Source organism: Oncorhynchus mykiss, chromosome 9 (genome assembly GCF_057628025.1).
Source record: "Oncorhynchus mykiss isolate SJ-2025 chromosome 9, ASM5762802v1, whole genome shotgun sequence".
Classification (NCBI taxonomy): Eukaryota; Metazoa; Chordata; class Actinopteri; order Salmoniformes; family Salmonidae; genus Oncorhynchus; species Oncorhynchus mykiss.
In genome coordinates, this window is record NC_143030.1 from 84,401,360 (window position 1) to 84,420,711 (window position 19,352).

The 19,352-nt window shown below is 43.6% G+C and overlaps 2 protein-coding genes across 6 annotated transcripts in view; both read right to left on the reverse strand.

The window, feature by feature from the left end:
- LOC110532877 (V-type proton ATPase subunit S1-like) overlaps positions 1–5,806 on the reverse strand; it is a 170,955-nt gene extending 165,149 nt beyond the window's left edge. For both annotated transcript variants that reach the window (XM_036989136.2, XM_036989134.2), the window contains exon 1: positions 3,634–5,806. In XM_036989136.2, the coding sequence (XP_036845031.2) occupies positions 3,634–3,758 (125 nt within the window). In that variant the 5' untranslated portion in view covers positions 3,759–5,806. The remainder of the gene's footprint in view (positions 1–3,633) is intronic.
- Positions 5,807–14,158: 8,352 nt separating this feature from the next.
- tafazzin (tafazzin, phospholipid-lysophospholipid transacylase) overlaps positions 14,159–19,352 on the reverse strand; it is a 32,440-nt gene continuing 27,246 nt past the window's right edge. For 3 of the 4 annotated variants that reach the window (XM_036989139.2, XM_090185608.1, XM_036989142.2), the window contains one exon: positions 14,311–16,297. In XM_036989139.2, the coding sequence (XP_036845034.1) occupies positions 16,196–16,297 (102 nt within the window). In that variant the 3' untranslated portion in view covers positions 14,311–16,195. Of the gene's footprint in view, positions 16,298–19,352 lie in introns of all 4 variants that reach the window. The other variant, XM_036989137.2, reaches the window with a different exon arrangement.

Sequence of the window (19,352 nt, forward strand, 5' to 3'; positions counted from 1 at the left end):
GGTCAGCACAGTAGCCTATGCTAAGGTCAGCACAGTAGCCTGGGCTTCAGAGGAGGAGGGGAATGTAACCCCCCCCCCCCCACACACACGTAAAGATTTCCAGCTTTCAGGTAGACACTGGAACAAGTTTGAATGACAGTTAGGGTTTTGCATAGATGCTGTGTTGTGGGACCAGACAAGAAATGCCTGGAACATAAGAGTGTTATTAACCGGTTCCCATGTGTTTAACATAACGTTCCGGAACAGTATGGATCACTTTCGTTCCAGGTTCCGTTTCTGTTCCTTGAAAAATGTTTGTTTGCGGTTTCCTGTTCTGTTTCCTGAACCGGTGCCAACCACCTGCTCCCTCGTCCTTGCCGATGACAAGCAGAGCCAAAATTTGATGCAGCCACCACCACCATGAATCAAGATGGCGTAGCAGTGGGGACGTCTGTTTTTATTGTTTTTCTTTCTACATATTATTTTTTAAATGTAATTTTCCATCTACGGACTGAACACTCTCCTGCAACCCACCTCACCCAATATGGTCTGCTATTTTTACACTTTTGAACCAGAACCCCCTTCTGAAGCTAGCCAGCTAACTAGCTACTAGCTAGTAGTTAGCCTGGAGCTAGCCTTGACCTAGGCCCATCTCCCAGCTAGCTGAAGAGATTCCATCAAGCAATCCCTGGGCTTCAATTACCTTTTTTGCCAATTGGTCTGGACCCTTTGTTGCCGACATGGAACTCCGCCGATCCATCACGACTGGTCTGCCGACCGTCCGAGGGGGTTTCAACAGACTCTTGTTGCGACGTCCCCGAGGCCTATCTGCCAGCACGCCTAGCTACTCACTGGGCCCTATGATCACTCGGCTACGCATGCCTCTCCCTAATGTCAATATGTCTTGTCTATTGCTGTTTTGGTTAGTCATTTTTGTCTTATTTCACAGTAGAGCCTCCAGCCCTGCTCAATATGGCTTAGCTGGAGGCTAAGAGGCCCTTATGTTCCACCCCCCACACATGCAGTGATCGCGCTTGGCTTAAATGATGCCTCTAGAGACAAAAAAATCTCTCATCTCAATGCCTAGGCTTACCTCCACTGTACTCACATCCTACCATACCCTTGTATGTACATTATGCCCTGAATCTATTCTACCACGCCCAGAAATCTGCTCCTTTTACTTTCTGTTCCGAACGCACTAGACGACCAGTTCTTATAGCCTTTAGCCGTACCCTCATCCAACTCCTCCTCTGGTGATGTAGAGGTTAACCCAGGCCCTGCAGCCCCCATGCATCACTACCATTCCCCAGGGACTCTCATTGTTTACTTCCGTAACAGTAAAAGCCTTGGTTTCATGCATGTTAATGTCAGAAGCCTCCTCCCTAAGTTTGTTTTATTCACTGCTTTAGCGCACTCCACCAACCCAGATGTCCTTGCCATGTCTGAATCCTGGCTTAGGAAAACCACCAAAATTCCTGAAATTTCCATCCCAAACTATAACATTTTTCGACAAGATATAACTGCCAAAGGGGGCGGAGTTGCAATCTTGGGGCGGCAGCGTAGCCTAGTGGTTAGAGCGTTGGACTAGTAACCGGAAGGTTGCAAGTTCAAATCCCCGAGCTGACAAGGTACAAATCTGTCGCTCTGCCCCTGAACAGGCAGTTAACCCACTGTTCCTAGGCCGTCATTGAAAATAAGAATTTGTTCTTAACTGACTTGCCTAAAGGTTACAAAAAAAAAATCTATATATATATATATAATAAATCTACTGCAGAGAAAGCCTGCAGAGTTCTGTCAAACTACCCAGGTCTGTACCCAAACAGTTCGAGCTTCCACTTTTAAAAATCCAACTTTTCAGAAACAAGTCTCTCACCGTTGCCGCTTGTTATAGACCCCCCTCGGCCCCCAGTTGTGCCCTGGACACCATATGTGAATTGATCACCTCCCATCGATCTTCAGAGTTCGTACTGTTAGGTGACCTAAACAGGGACATGCTTAACACCCCGGCCGTCCTACAGTCTAAGATAGATGCACTCAATCTCACAAATCTTCAAGGAACCTAACCCGAGGATTAATCCTACTCCTCCGCCAGGGCGCCCACTGTGCTCCTCCGCCAGGGCGTCCATTGTGCTCCTCTGAATAACCAGAGGATTAATCCAACTCCTCCGCCAGTGTGCTCCTCCGCCAGGGCGTCCAGTGTGCTCCTCCGCCAGGGAGTTCAGTGTGCTCCTCCGCCAGGGCGTCCAGTGTGCTCCTCTAAATAACCCGAGGATTAATCCAACTCCTCCACCAGGGCGTCCAGTGTGCTCCTCCGCCAGGGCGTCCAGTGTTCTCCTCCGCCAGGGCGTCCAGTGTGCTAATCTGAATAACCCGAGGATTAATCCTACTCCTCCACCAGGGCGTCCAGTGTTCTCCTCCGCCAGGGCGTCCAGTGTGCGCTCTGAATAACCCGAGGATTAATCCAACTCCTCTGCCAGGGCGTCCAGTGTGCTCCTCTGCCAGGGCATCCAGTGTGCTCCTCTGAATAACCCGAGGATTAATCCAACTCCTCTGCCAGGGCATCCAGTGTGCTCCTCTGAATAACCCGAGGATTAATCCTACTCCTTGCCAGGGCATCCAGTGTGCTCCTCTGAATAACCCAAGGATTAATCCAACTCCTCTGCCAGGGCGTCCAGAGTGCTCCTCTGAATAACCCGAGGATTAATCCAACTCCTCTGCCAGGGTGTCCACTGTGCTCCTCTGAATAACCCGAGGATTAATCCTACTCCTCTGCCAGGGGGTCCAGTGTGCTCCTCCGCCAGGGTGTCCAGTGTGCTCCTCTGAATAACCCGAGGATTAATCCTACTCCTCTGCCAGGGGGTCCAGTGTGCTCCTCCGCCAGGGTGTCCAGTGTGCTCCTCTGAATAACCCGAGGATTAATCCAACTCCTCTGCCAGGGTGTCCAGTGTGCTCCTCTGAATAACCCGAGGATTAATCCTACTCCTCTGCCAGGGGGTCCAGTGTGCTCCTCCGCCAGGGTGTCCAGTGTGCTCCTCTGAATAACCCGAGGATTAATCCAACTCCTCTGCCAGGGTGTCCAGTGTGCTCCTCTGAATAACCCAAGGATTAATCCAACTCCTCTGCCAGGGTTTCCACTGTGCTCCTCTGAATTACCCGAGGATTAATCCAACTCCTCCACCAGGGCGTCCAGTGTGCTCCTCTGAATAACCCGAGAGCGAAACGCTGGGAATTTACTGACTCTCAGAGGGAACTCTTGTCACTCCAGATTGGATTGATGAACACACTCAAAATATTATTTACAGTTAGCCCATGTAAACAGATCAGGTGGCTAACTAGGTAAACGTCCTGCTAGCTCGATGAGGACATGACCTAAACTACCTACATTTCATATGGCCAACATAATAGTACATTCCTTACGGGCTAGTGGCTTCACATATGAAATTGTCACGATATATATATTATTTTTTTTTTATAATGTTTTTATTATTATTGTCACGGTATAACGTAGCTAGTTAGGTATCGAGCAAGCAAATACGTTAGGACAATATGAATATCCCCACTATGAGTATGAATGACAAGAGGTCAACCACCTTGCACGGCTAGAAACGCAACCCCATTTCAGAGACCAAAACCAACCACACACACCGCCCTTACCCTTCACTCGTCCACAGCATCAGCGGCACCTGTTCGTCACATTTCCCGGAGGAGAAGGTGCACAACACGGCTAGAAATGTCGCCACACAGCCCCGACCAGACATCCTCCTCTGCTCAGCCGCCATCTTCCTCCGGAGTAGAAAGATGTTCTACTGTGGTACTACAGGGAATGACGAAGTGCCCGTCGCCCGCAGATCACCGGACCCAACCCGGTGTCTCATTGGACGCGTTTGAGTGGTAGCCGAGTGTAGACGGAAGTCAACGAGTGAAGTCGGGGAGGTAAATATGCACGGACACCAACTCGATTTGACAATTCATGCTATTTATAAGAAACGTGACAGTAGATGGGTTTCCATTCCAATTGGCGACAGATTTTAATGTGAATATTCTAGAATCGGCATAAAGAAACGATGTGCATTTCCTCATCAGTGGTATTTTTATTTATTTAACTAGGCAAGTCAGTTAAGAACAATTCATATTTTCAATGATGGTATAGGAACAGTGGGTTAACTGCCTTGTTCAGGGGCAGAACAATAGATTTTTACCGTGTCAGCTCAGGGATTTGATATTCAATTCACAGGAAATTAAACTAATATTCTAAACTCTTTGCACACAGAACACCCAGCTGGGGATGGTGATATAACTGAGTAGAACAATCCTTCTACACCAGACTTGTAATTTGTCCAGTTACTAGTCCAACACTAACCACGAGGCTATGTTGCCCCGCATGTTTCCACCAAATAGACTTGTTGCAGATACAAATCAGTGCGTGATGACACACTGCACACAAAATGTCATTTTTCGCTTAAATTTGGACCAAATAAAACTCTAAAATTCAATATGTTTGCTTTGCATTTTCAACTCTACCGATAGTTTTGTCACAAAAACGGCTGTGTTTAATAATGCGTCTACTCTGGTCTTGGCAACCTGCGCTCTAGCCAACAGTTAACAGATACAGTGAAGCTAGTCTATCTGCAGGTCTATCTACATGATGATATTATTATGGATAAGAGCGAGAATATTTTTATTTGTCAAACGGCTGTCAAGCATCGATCATCATGTCACCAGAATAAGTCCCTCCGTATTTATTGGAAAGCAGCATCAGGCTCATCACCGTGCACTTTCACCACACTATGAAGTCAATCATCATTTATTTCATCTGTAGCCAAACAAACTGCATGGATTATATAGTCGTAGTGGGATGACCGCACAACATATCATCACGTGACTCCAAATGTTCTCCGATATGATCGTAACTATTCAATATTTGCGAATAAAGATGTTTCCACCGCAATTTCCCACATAATTAATTTTACGGACTAATTTTTTCTCCAGCATCCAGTTTTTATGAGAGTAAAATCACTGTCAAAAAATAATGATCAGGACAGCTGTATGGAGCCACATAGCTGCCAAAAGGTTGAATGTAGGTATATTTGGGATAGTATGAAAAGCCATACATAAATTGTTAGGAGGATCGTAAGAAAAGCCATGCGTTAATCATGAAATGTAATAGTTAAATTAGATCTGTAAACCTACAAAATCCTCAGTTACGACTATGAATGAACATTTACACGTTCAATTCTTACTTTACCACTCCCTTCAATCGGTTACAGATCTTTTTTATATGTACAAACTGTCAGGAATGTGGCATCTGAAAAGGACATGAACCAAACATTGCTAGTCGAAGTTGTCTAGTCAATAAAGCAACTCTTGCTTTGCAGCTTCCGGTTTCATTTCTAAAAAAGTCTAGCTTGTTTTAGACCTGCATTCAATAACGACGTTACACCACTAGATGGCGCAGTAAAGGCTTGGACCTTCAGCTAATGACTTGTGTGAGAATGACGCTATAAAGACACAGAAGAGCCTTGTCTAGAATAACCGTCTGAGCTACAAACTAGGAAGTAAATATGATTTAATCTAGGCCTATTCCACTATCTAAATATGCCATGCTGTTGTGTGTTATTTAATGGACATTTAATTGCATAAATTGTATAAGGGCTAATGTTGTGATCATGTAACCTAATGAATCTGGGAGCATGGACTGTAGGCCTTATATTAGGCCCTTTGACTGTTGTATTTGTGAATTCCACTCTGTATGGAGGCTTGTTAAAGCCATTTGCATGGCTCAACCCCATCACACAGAGGATATATCCATATCAATAAATGAGACAAAACAAAATATTGATTAAGTCTTGGCTATGACCTGTCCTGAGCTAAATTGCCAAGGGGTCCCAAATGGTCAAGACTATCTACAGCCTATTCTTATTGCCAGATCTGTTTTCCCTATCAGCCACTGCATGTGCTTCTTGTTGTTTCAAATGTATTTAGAGGCCTGTGAACTACAGTCTCTTTTTAAGGGGAAGCCTATAATAAAAACAGTTATAAAACACAAATATAATAAAAAAATTATTCCGCAAGACACCAGTACGCGAAATGATAGCCTAAATTGCAACAAGTTGAAAGCCAATTTTTTTAAATGGATATGCCTAAATTAAATATTGAATTATTAAAGGTATAGGCCTAAATTAAATATTGAATTATTAAAGGGATAGGCCTAAATTAAATATTGAATTATTAAAGGGATAGGCCTAAATTAAATATTGAATTATTAAAGGGATAGGCCTAAATTAAATATTGAATTATTAAAGGTATAGGCCTAAATTAAATATTGAATTATTAAAGGGATAGACCTAAATTAAATATTGAATTATTAAAGGGATAGGCCTAAATTAAATATTGAATTATTAAAGGGATAGGCTAAAGAACTTTGGAAAATGTAGATAAGTTGGAATACACAAATGGATTTCAATGAACAAATGGATATTCTGTTCTCTTTGGTTTAGTTCCTATTGCAACTCAGACAAATGACTGAACGGATGACTGAACTGAATGAAGGATGAATGAAATGATAAAATATGTTGGAATGATGAGTTGCAAGCATTATGCATGATCTGCACTTTATTTGGCTCGAAGGCACATTCCTACATAAGGGTAATAAGGACTGTATGGCTGCATGCCTTCAGAAGGGCATCTTCTGAGGCTGAGGGGGGCTTTTCTGAAGGAGCATGGTGCTGTGGTGCTGCATGGAGATCACAAGCTCTTCAACTGGGCAGCAGCTGGATGGAGGGAATAGCCTATCAGAAAATACCTAAGACCACTGCAACAGAGTTATTGTAAAGTGTGGGAATACGTTTATGCCAGACTTGGCCTACGTTTAACCTCTCCCTTATTAATTTTAATGTCCATATGTTCATGACCTGATTCATATAAATCATGTAAAATTATTTTACATTCATATTAACCCCTCTTACAGAATATGCTTTGGCAAGATTGTGAGTGATGAAATACAGTAACAGTTAAGTTTGGACACACCTACCCATTCAAGGGGTTTTCTTTATTTTTACTATTTTCTACGTTGTATCATTAAGGTGAAGACATCAAAAATATGAAATAGCGCATATGGAATCATGTAGTTTACCAAAAAAGTGTTAAACAAATCAAAATATATTTTATATTTGAGATTCTCCACCCTTTGCCTTGATGACAGCTTTGCACACTCTTGGCATTCTCTCAACCAGCTTCACCTGGAATGCTTTTCCAACAGTCTTGAAGGAGTTCCCACATATGCTGAGCACTTGTTGGCTGCTTTTCCTTCACTCTGCAGTCCAACTCATCCCAAACTATCTCAATTGGGTTGAGGTCGGGTGATTGTGGAAGCCAGGTCATCTGGGAGACACTCAAGCTTTTTAATACCGTATCTCTTGACACATTGATGAAAATAATCATGGCCTCTGGCCTCTAAACCTTCAAGCTCAATGTTAGTGATGACTGTTTAACAGTCTGATGGCCTTGAGAAAGAAGCTGTTTTTCAGTCTCTCAGTCCCTGCTTTGATGCACCTGTACTGACCTTGCCTTCTGGATGATAGCAGGATGAACAGGCAGTGGCTCGGGTGGTTGTTGTCCTTGATGATCTTTTTGGCCTTCCTGTGACATCGGGTGGTGTAGGTGTACTGGAGGGCAGGTAGTTTGCCCCCGGTGATGCGTTGTGCAGACCTAACTACCCTCTGGTAGTTGCCGTTTCCGTACCAGGCGGTGAAACAGCCCAACAGGATGCTCTCGATTGTGCATCTGTAAAAGTTTGTGAGTGCTTTTGGTGACAAGATTAATTTCTTTAGCCTCCTGAGGTTGAAGAGGCCCTGCTGCGCCTTCTTCACCACACTGTCTGTGTGGGTGGATCATTTCAGTTTGTCCGTGATGTGTATGCCGAGGAACTTAAAACTTTCCGCCTTCTCCACTACAGTCCCTTCAATGTGGATAGGGGGGTGCTCCCTCTGCTGTTTCCTGAAGTCCACGATCATCTCCTTTGTTTTGTTGACATAGAGTGTGAGGTTATTTTCCTGACACCACACTCCGAGGGCCCTCACCTCCTCCCTGTAGGAAGGAAGTCCAGGAACCAGTTCCACAGGGTGGGGTTCAGACCCAAGGCCCCGAGCTTAATGATGAGCTGGGAGTCACTATGGTGTCACTATGGTGATGAACGCTGATATTTGCTTTTCTTTCAAAAACAAGGACATTTCTGAGTGACCGCAAACTTTTGAACGGTAGTGTACATGTATATTTGAGCTTATTTGCTACGTTTGGCTTATTTGAACAAATAGAAGTTTCATATGATTAGGTTGCTATGAGTTTAGTATATTAGGATCACCAATAGCTAATACACGTGCAGCAGCTACTCTTCCTGGGGTCCATTAACCGCTGAATATGCAGCAGCTACTCTTCCTGGGGTCCATTAACCACTGAATATGCAGCAGCTACTCTTCCTGGGGTTCATTAACTACTGAATATGCAGCAGCTACTCTTCCTGGAGTTCATTAACTACTGAATATGCAGCAGCTACTCTTCCTGGGATCCATTAACTACTGAATATGCAGCAGCTACTCTTCCTGGGGTCCATTAACTACTGAATATGCAGCAGCTACTCTTCCTGTGGTCCATTAACTACTGAATATGTAGCAGCTACTCTTCCTGGGGTCCATTAACTACTGAATATGCAGCAGCTACTCTTCCTGGGATCCATTAACTACTGAATATGCAGCAGCTACTCTTCCTGGGGTCCATTAACTACTGAATATGAGGTTGAAGGAATTGTCTGTAGAGCTCTGAGACAGGATTGTGTCTAGGCACAGAGGAACCAAGACTGAACTCTTTAGGCTTGAATGCCCACTTCACATCTGAAGGAAACATGGCACCATCCCTATGGTGAAACATGGTAGTGGCTGGGAGACTAGTCAGGATCGAGGGAAAGATGAACGGAGCAAAGTACAGAGAGATCCTTGATGAAAACCTGCTCCAGAGTGCTCATGACCTCAGACTGGGGGAGAAAGTTCCCCTTCCAACAGGACAACAACCCTAAGCACACAGCCAAGACAATGCAGAAGTGGATTCGGGACAAGTTTCTGAATGTTCTTGAATGGCCCAGCCAGAACCCGGACTTGAACCCGATCAAACATCTCTGGAGAGACCTGAAAATAGCTGTGCAGCGACGCTCCCCATCCAACCTGACAAAGCTTGAGAGGATCTGCAGAGAAGAATGGGAGAAACTCCCCAAATACAGGTGTAGCTTGTAGTGTCATACCCAATGGACTCGAGGCTGTAATCGCTGCCAAAGGTGCTTCAACAAAGTACTGAGTAAAGGGTCTGAATACTTATGTAAATGTTATATTTCTGTTTTTTATTTTTAATATATTTGCACACAAAATAATTCTATCCTGTTTTTGCTTTGTCATTACGGGGTATTGTGTGTAGATTGATGAGGGAAAAAAAACAATTGAATCCATTTTAGAAAAAGGCTGTAATGTAACACAATGTGGAAAAAGTCAAGGAGTTTGAAAACGTTCTGAATGCACTGTATATCTGTTTGAAATCTATGCAAATAGATTATACAAGTGGTTAGGCATTTTCTGAATTTTTTTTCTTAAAAATACTAGAAGAGAAGTTGTCCTGAAACATGAAGTACTATCATGCATGCTGTTGATATTGGTTCTGTATTACAGTTAAGGGCAAGGCGTGCTGCTCTGTTCTGAGCCAGCTGCTACTATGCTAGGTCTTTCTTTGCTGCACCTGATATTATTACTGGACAGTAATCAAGATGGAAAGGGACCAGAGCCTGAACAACTAATACAGTTGATCTGTGTTAAAAATGCAGAACATCTTTTTATAAACAGATATACACTACATCACCAAAATTATGGGCCTTCGAATTAGTGGATTCTGCTATTTCAGCAACTCCATATTAACGCCCATGATTTTGGAATGAGATGTACGAGCAGGTGTCAACATATTTTTGGTGATGCAGTGTACGGCTCCCCATCTTCAAAACAACTTTGTCAATATAATTTGACCAAGATAACTGACCTTCCAATGTTACTCCTAGGAGTTTAGCTTCTTCAACTTGGTCAATGATCACACCCTTTATACACCAGTGTGTGTAGTGATATGAGTAGGACACATGACATCCCGGCAACAACAAAAACACTTTATATCGAACTTGTGCCAGTTATCACACTCGTATCTGCCTTCTCATTGGCTAGAATGTGCAGCAATATCAAACAGGTAATATCTAACAATTCCACAACAAAACCTAATACAGTAAAGGAATGGGATGAGAATATATAAGTATAAAATATATGGACGAGAAGTGACACAGCAGCTAAGATGCAATAGATAATAAAGGATAGTGAAGGATACAGTATATACATATGAGATGAGTAATGTGAGATATGTGAACATTCTTAAAGTGACTAGTGTTCCATTTATTAAAGTGGCCAATGATATCAAGTCTGTAGGTAGGCAGCCACCTCTCTGTGTTAGTGATGGCTGTTTAACAATCTGATGGCCTTGAGATAGAAGCTGTATTTCAGTCTCTCGGTCCCAGCTTTGATGCACCTGTACTGACCTCGCCTTCTGGATGATAGCGGGGTGAACAGGCAGTGGCTCGGGTGGTTGTTGTCCTTGATTATCTTTTTGTCCTTCCTGTGACATCGGGTGGTGTAGCTGTCCTGGAGAGCAGGTAGTTTGCCCCCAGTGATGCGCTGTGCAGACCTCAATACCCTCTGGAGAGCCCTGCGGTTGATGGCGGTGCAGTTGCCGTACCAGGCGGTGATACAGCCCGACAGGATGCTCTCAATTGTGCACCTGTAAAAGTTAGAGATTTTACGGTGACAAGTCACATTTTTTCAGCCTCCCGAGGTTGAAGAGAATGCTGTGGTAGCCATGCTGGTTAAGTGTGCCTTGAATTCTAAATAAATCAAAGACAGTGTCACCAGCAAAGCACCCCCAAACCATCACCATAACACCTCCTCCTCCATGCTTCACGGTGGGAAATACACATGTGGAGATCATCCGTTCACCCACACCGCATCTCACAAAGACATGGTGGTTGGAACCAAAAATCTCCAATTTGGACTATAGACCAAAGGACAGATCTCCACCGGTTCCATTGCTCATGTTTCTTGGCCCAAGCAAGTCTCTTCTTCTTATTGGTGTCCTTTAGTAGTGGTTTCTTTGTAGCAATATGACAATGAAGGCCTGATTCACGCAGTCTCCTCTGAACAGTTGATGTTGAGATGTGTCTGGTACTTGAACTCTGTGAAGCATTTTTTGGGCTGCAATTTCTGAGGCTGGTAACTCTGATGAACTTATCCTCTGCAGCAGAGGTAACTCTGGGTCTTCCCTTCCTGTGGCGGTCCTCATGAGAGACAGTTTTATCATAGTGCTTGATGGTTTTTACGACTGTACTTGAAGAAACTTTCCAAGTTCTTGGCATTTTCCAGATTGACTGATCTTCATGTCTTAAAGTAATGATGGACTGTCGTTTCTCTTTGCTTATTTGAGTTGTTCTTGCCATAATATGGACTTGGTCTTTTACCAAATAGGGCTATCTTCTGTATACCCCCTACCTTATCACAACACAACTGATTGGCTCAAACACATTAAGAAGGAAAGAATTTCCACAAAGGCACAGCTGTTAATTGAAATGCATTCCAGGTGACTACTTCATGAAGCTGGTTGAGAGAATGCCAAGAATGTGCAAAGCTGTCATCAAGGCAAAGGGCGGCTATTTGAAGAATCTCCAATATAAAATATAATTTGATTTGTTTAACACTTTTTTGGTTACTACATGATTCCATGTGTTATTTCATAGTTGTGATGTCTTCACTATTATTCTACAATGTAGAAAATAGTACAAATAAAGAAAAACCCTTAAATGAGTAGGTGTTCTAAACCTTGTGACCGGTAGTATAACTGCTTATTAGTACATAAAAACATAGTTAATGAGAGACTGTATTGCGTGACCAGGTGAAGGCCCATCTTTTGGGGTTTAGACTAGATAAGGGGCTTGTTTGAGTGATAAGGAGAAACCGGCTGCAGACGACAGTGGAGGAGTGAAGTTAGAGGAGGCGACAGCTGAAAGTCGGACACTTTTTCAACAGCTGGGCTCAGTGCAACATGGCAAAAATATATATTTATTTGTAATGTGGAAATAAACCCCCATATCACACACTCACAGACTGTACCATATATATGTGTGTACTACAGGCGGACGGCTGGAGGACGGCTCATAGTAATGGCTGGAACGGAATCAATGGAATGGTGTCGAGCACAAACACATGATTTCCTTGTGTTTGATACCATCCCATTTACTACATTCTAGACATTATTACGAGCCATCTCCTCCCCTCACATTGTACAATCAATCGGTGCGAGAGCCTCAAATGTCTCATTCATTTGTACATATCAACTGTATACATAACTCCACAAAGTTGGTTCCTGTTTCAGTCACGTCTTCGGTCACTTTTGAGAGGGCCAATCAAAAACACCCTAATGATTGGTTGACAATAGAGCCTTCCACAATGCAGTTGATGGCTACAAGTATGTAGCTGTTGAGGAGCAACTGCAGGAAATGACAGTTGACATGGTAGTTGTAAAGTTCATGCAGTCTTCATGTAAGCACAAATTGGACCATTTTTATCCCCATAATGCGTGACACTTTCAAAGGCAAAAGTCATCCGCTCGAACGAACCCATTGTGTCTGATCGCAAGCTGATGGTTCTTTCAAGACAACTGGGAACTCTGAAAAGGTCGAATCACGACGTCAGTGATCTTCAGGTCGGCACTATAGAAAGATACCCGACTTTATGATTTGAAATTCCGAGTTGGATGATCGTTTAAAATGATTTTTTCCAGTCTGGGCATTTTCTTTCTTCCGAGTTCCCAGTTGTCTTGAACTCACTGAAGTCTGAGATTTCCCAGTTCCCAGGTGTCTTGAACTCACTGAAGTCTTAGATTTCTCAGTTGCCAGGTGTTTTGAACTCACTGAAGTCTGAGATTTCCCAGTTCCCAGGTGTTTTGAACTCACTGAAGTCTAAGATTTCCCAGTTCCCAGGTGTTTTGATCTCACTGAAGTCTAAGATTTCCCAGTTCCCAGGTGTTTTGATCTCACTGAAGTCTAAGATTTCCCAGTTCCCAGGTGTTTTGAGCTCACTGAAGTCTGAGATTTCCCAAATCCCAGGTGCTTTGAAAGAGGCAAGTGAATGGGCGCGTTTTAACAAATCAGTTTTGTCAAGTTGATAGTCACAGCCTTTCAAAGTGTGTTGCATTGTGGGGATGAAAATAGCCAGTTTTGACTGCAGCCGACTGCCAGTCTCGCCAGTTGCTCTTCGTCATAGAGAATGATAGAGGCCTCTAGTGGCCAAAAGGCCGTATTAGCATGGGCAGCGCCATGGAGATCGTCACCATTTTAATGTAGTCAACTGGGTGGCTGATCCCTCCTGATGACCCTGTTGGAGTCATGTCCAACCGGGTCATCAGGGTGGATCAGCCACTTGTGAAGAACATTTACAACTTTAAAATGGAGATAGTCTTCATGACACTGCCCATGATGTCACAGAAGCTATGATGTCACAGATACAAAGATGAGTCCTCAATCTCTGTGCTCTTCGCCAATGCCATCCTGCAGCCACCACCTGTATAGTGGGGGGCTCTATTGTCAACCAATTATCAATTATTATTATTTTTGGACCCATGTGAACGTGACCATATACATGACTGAAACCAAAACCAACTTTGCTGCAATTAATGTGGATATTTAAAACTTAACAAATTGATTGTAAAATGTACACATATATTTTCAGTTTGAGTGTGATGGAAACATGTTTATTTCATCATTATAAAGAGACACTTTTATAAACAATGGCAACACTGCCATAGTGCTCTGAGCCTTGCTGTTGGAAAACCACATCCGTGTCTGATTTTCAGCTGTAGTAGACGCTTTCGCCTCAAACAAGTCCAATGTATTATGTTAGGTTTGTCAAATATTCAGATTGAACAAATACTCTTTGATTTTAGAGGGAATGTGTGTTGGTTTAGTTATGTAGTGGTAAACTGATAAAGTAACACTCCCTATACTTTCAATACATTTTTCTGCAAAAGGTGGGTAAACTGTAGAGCAAAAAAATAAACCAAATAACATGGCACATCGCTTTAATTGATCCTAATTGTCTGTAGGAAAGGTGTGACAAAATAGTCCTTCAATGTCTTTCATGATTCACTGATGTCCAAACTCATCTGCCCAAGTCATTACTCTTAACAGCATTCCTACAATACAGACATCAGAAATTAACAAAAGGCAGTACTTTATTGGTGGCATTGTTTCAATCACAGTAATAGATATGTAATCAATAGAGATCAGAGATGACTGAACCGAGGATAACAGTACAACAGGAAGGATCAGGTGAGAGAGATGGAGAACGGGAGAGAAACAGAGAGAGATGGAGAACGGGAGAGAAACAGAGAGAGATGGAGAACGGGAGAGAAACAGAGAGAGATGGAGAACGGGAGAGAAACAGAGAGAGATGGAGAACGGGAGAGAAACAGAGAGAGATGGAGAACGGGAGAGAAACAGAGAGATAGAGAAACAGAGAGAGATGGAGAACGGGAGAGAAACAGAGAGAGATGGAGAATGGGAGAGAAACAGAGAGAGATGGAGAACGGGAGTGAAACAGAGAGAGATGGAGAACGGGAGAGAAACAGAGAGAGATGGAGAAAGGGAGAGAAACAGAGAGAGATGGAGAATGGGAGAGAAACAGAGAGAGATGGAGAACGGGAGAGAAACAGAGAGAGATGGAGAACGGGAGAGAAACAGAGAGAGATGGAGAATGGGAGAGAAACAGAGAGAGATGGAGAACGGGAGTGAAACAGAGAGAGATGGAGAACGGGAGAGAAACAGAGAGAGATGGAGAAAGGGAGAGAAACAGAGAGAGATGGAGAACGGGAGAGAAACAGAGAGAGATGGGGAACGGGAGAGAAACAGAGAGAGATGGAGAACGGGAGAGAAACAGAGAGAGATGGAGAACGGGAGAGAAACAGAGAGAGATGGAGAACGGGAGAGAAACAGAGAGAGATGGAGAACGGGAGAGAAACAGAGAGAGATGGAGAACGGGAGAGAAACAGAGAGAGATGGAGAACGGGAGAGAAACAGAGAGAGATGGAGAACGGGAGAGAAACAGAGAGAGATGGAGAACGGGAGAGAAACAGAGAGAGATGGAGAACGGGAGAGAAACAGTACAACAGGAGGGATCGGGTGAGAGAGGTGGACAACGGAAGAGAAACGGAGTGCAATAGAGAGAGAGATTGAGGGCACAAAGTGAAAGGATTTGTGATTAGGACCCGTAGTTTTTCCTGGCTGTATAAGTCAGTTCCTGCTAAGCTGCCAGAGGATCAGAACAACATTTCACTTCTCTACTACTCATAGTTCTGCTGTTACCGTGAGAACCACACTTCTCTACTACTCATAGTTCTGCTGTTACCGTGAGAACCACACTTCTCTACTACTCATAGTTCTGCTGTTACCGTGAGAACCACACTTCTCTACTACTCATAGTTCTGCTGTTACCGTGAGAACCACACTTCTCTACTACTCATAGTTCTGCTGTTACCATGAGAACCACACTTCTCTACTACTCATAGTTCTGCTGTTACCGTGGGGACAGAGGTGAGTGTCACGTGACTTCATAACAGGGGAGGGAACTGGACGGTTGATAAAATGCCTGTTAAACACAACATTGGCTCTATGGACATTCCCGTTGAATTGGTTTCAAACATGAAGCAAAGAACAATGTTTTCTCAACATTGCCTGTATGTTGACTGAATGATTTTTGAGGTGCATAGCAGGATACTCCTTGCAATTATCACAGTGGTGACCACTGGTTTATCAGACAGCAGGTTGGACTGCACACACTATGAGGCACAGGTGTGTGTGTGTGAATCTAGTTTCCTGTTTGTGTGTGTGTGAATCTAGTTTCCTGTTTGTGTGTGTGTGAATCTAGTTTCCTGTTTGTGTGTGTGTGAATCTAGTTTCCTGTTTGTGTGTGTGTGTGTGAATCTAGTTTCCTGTTTGTGTGTGTGTGTGTATACAGTCAGTCTCTTTGTCCACTCTATATTGAGTTGGTACCCTGAGGTTAGGGTAGGGGCCAGGTGTGGAGGCCGGGCTGGAGCCTGGGGCTCAGGTAGTGGTCTGTACCCGTTGGTGGAGAGCCTCAGCCTTGGTCCGCAGGCTACGAAACTCCTCCTGGATGGAATCTGTCAGGGCCTTCCTCATCTCCATCTGTGTGATGGAGTAGAACCAAAAATTTGATCACATTACTCCAGTGCTAGCCTCCCTACACTGGCTTCCTGTTAAGGCTAGGGCTGATTTCAAGGTTTTACTGCTAACCTACAAAGCATTACATGGGCTTGCTCCTACCTATCTTTCCGATTTGGTCCTGCTGTACATACCTACACGTACGCTACGGTCACAAGACGCAGGCCTCCTAATTGTCCCTAGAATTTCTAAGCAAACAGCTGGAGGCAGGGCTTTCTCCTATAGAGCTCCATTTTTATGGAACGGTCTGCCTACCCATGTGAGAGACGCAGACTCGGTCTTAACCTTTAAGTCTTTACTGAAGACTCATCTCTTCATGGAAGTCTCTCTAATATGCTCATACATTTGTCAGGAGGTTAGGAAGTGCAGCTCAGTTTCCACCTCATTTTGTGGGCAGTGTGCACATAACCTGTCTTCTCTTGAGAGCCAGGTCTGCCTGTGGCGGCCTTTCTCAATAGCAAGGCTACGCTCACTGAGTCTGTACATAGTCAAAGCTTTCCATAAGTTTGGGTCAGTCACAGTGGTCAGGTATTCTGCCACTGTGTACTCTCTGTTTAGGGCCAAATAGCATTCTAGTTTGCTCTGTTTGTGTTAAGTAATTATCTTTTTGTTTTCTCATGATTTGGGTCTAATTGTGTTGCTGTCCTGGGGCTTTGTGCTGCTGGCTGAGGGGAATCTCTCTGTAGGTGAGGGCTTTACTAATGAAGGTTTGGGTCTGTTGCTGTCCTGGGGCTTTGTGCTGCTGGCTGAGGGGAATCTCTCTGTAGGTGAGGGCTTTACTAATGAAGGTTTGGGTCTGTTGCTGTCCTGGGGCTCTGTGCTGCTGGCTGAGGGGAATCTCTCTGTAGGTGAGGGCTTTACTAATGAAGGTTTGGGTCTGTTGCTGTCCTGGGGCTTTGTGCTGCTGGCTGAGGGGAATCTCTCTGTAGGTGAGGGCTTTACTAATGAAGGTTTGGGAAACACTTCCTTTTAGTTTGTTTTAGAATTGAACGTTTATTTTCTGGATTTTGCTAATTAGCGGGCATCGTACTAATTCTACTCTGCATGCATTATTTGTGGTTTTGTGTTGTACACTGGGGATGTTTTTGCAGAATTCTGCATGCAAAATCTACATTTGGTGTTTGTCCCATTTTGTGAGTTCTTGGTTGGTATTTTCATTTACTATGGATCCCCAATAGGTCCTGCCTTGGCAGCAGCTACTCTTCCTGGGGTTTATTATGGATCCCTGTTAGTTCCTGTCAAGGCAGCAGCTACTCTTCCTGGGGTTTATTATGGATCCCCATTAGTTCCTGCCAAGGCAGCAGCTACTCTTCCTGGGGTTTATTATGGATCCCCATTAGTTCCTGCCAAGGCAGCAGCTACTCTTCCTGGGGTTTATTATGGATCCCCATTAGTTCCTGCCAAGGCAGCAGCTACTCTTCCTGGGGTTTATTATGGATCCTCATTAGTTCCTGTCAAGGCAGCAGCTACTCTTCCTGGGGTTTATTATGGATCCCCATTAGTTCCTGCCAAGGCAGCAGCTACTCTTCCTGGGGTTTATTATGGATCCCCATTAGTTCCTGCCAAGGCAGCAGCTACTCCTCCTGAGGTTTATTATGGATCCTCATTAGTTCCTGCCAAGGCAGCAGCTACTCTTCCTGGGGTTTATTATGGATCCCCGTTAGTTCCTGCCAAGGCAGCACCTACTCTTCCTGGGGTTTATTATGGATCCCTGTTAGTTCCTGTCAAGGCAGCAGCTACTCTTCCTGGGGTTTATTATGGATCCCCATTAGTTCCTGCCAAGGCAGCAGCTACTCTTCCTGGGGTTTATTATGGATCCCCATTAGTTCCTGCCAAGGCAGCAGCTACTCTTCCTGGGGTTTATTATGGATCTCCATTAGGTCCTGCCTTGGCAGCAGCTACTCTTCCTGGGGTTTATTATGGATCCCTGTTAGTTCCTGTCAAGGCAGCAGCTACTCTTCCTGGGGTTTATTATGGATCCCCATTAGTTCCTGCCAAGGCAGCAGCTACTCTTCCTGGGTTTATTATGGATCCCCATTTGTTCCTGTCAAGGCAGCAGCTACTCTTCCTGGGGTTTATTTTGGATCCCCATTAGTTCCTGCCAAGGCAGCAGCTACTCTTCCTGGGGTTTATTATGGATCCCCATTAGTTCCTGCCAAGGCAGCAGCTACTCTTTTTGGGACCCAGCAACATTAAGGCAGTTATACAATTTTAAAAACATTACATTCACAACAGATTTCACAACACATTAAGTGTGTGCCCTCAGGCCCCTACTCCACTATCATATATCTACAGTACTAAATCCATGTGTACATGTGTATAGGGTGTATGTTATTGTGACTATGTTTGTGTTACTTCACAGTCCCCGCTCTTCCACAAGGTGTATTTGTATCTGTTGAAATGGTGAGTGGACTCCACACCTCACAACCATAAAGGTCAATGGGTTCTATAACTGATTCAGGTATTTTTAGCCAGATCCTAATTAGTATGTTGAACTTCAGTTCCTTTTGATGGCATGGAAGGCCCTTCTTGCCTTGTCTCTCAGATCATTCACAGCTGTGTGGAAGTTACCTGTGGCGCTGATGTATTTTTTTGTAAATTTAAACTTACTCTTTAAAGTTGTAACAGTAGAATCCACAAGGTGCAATTTCTATATTTGCCTAGTTAAATAAAGGTTAAAAAAAAATATATATATATATATATATATATATATATATATATTGGGTAGTACATCGTCAGTTCCTCTTGTCATGTCAGTCAATACAGACCTTAAAGATATTTATAACTTCTCAGAAATGTCCAGATAGTTTGCTTTTTAGCCTATAGATAATGTTGTAATTGTTTATCACTCAAATATCAAGAATACACATTTAAACATGGCAAAATATATATAATTGCAAGAAAATTTGGTTTGGTTTGTTTGTCAAATTAGGATGTACAGGGTGAATACGTGGTCTGTTGTGGGGAATTTCTTTATTTTTTTATTTAACTAGGCAAGTAATTTAAGCACAAATTCTTA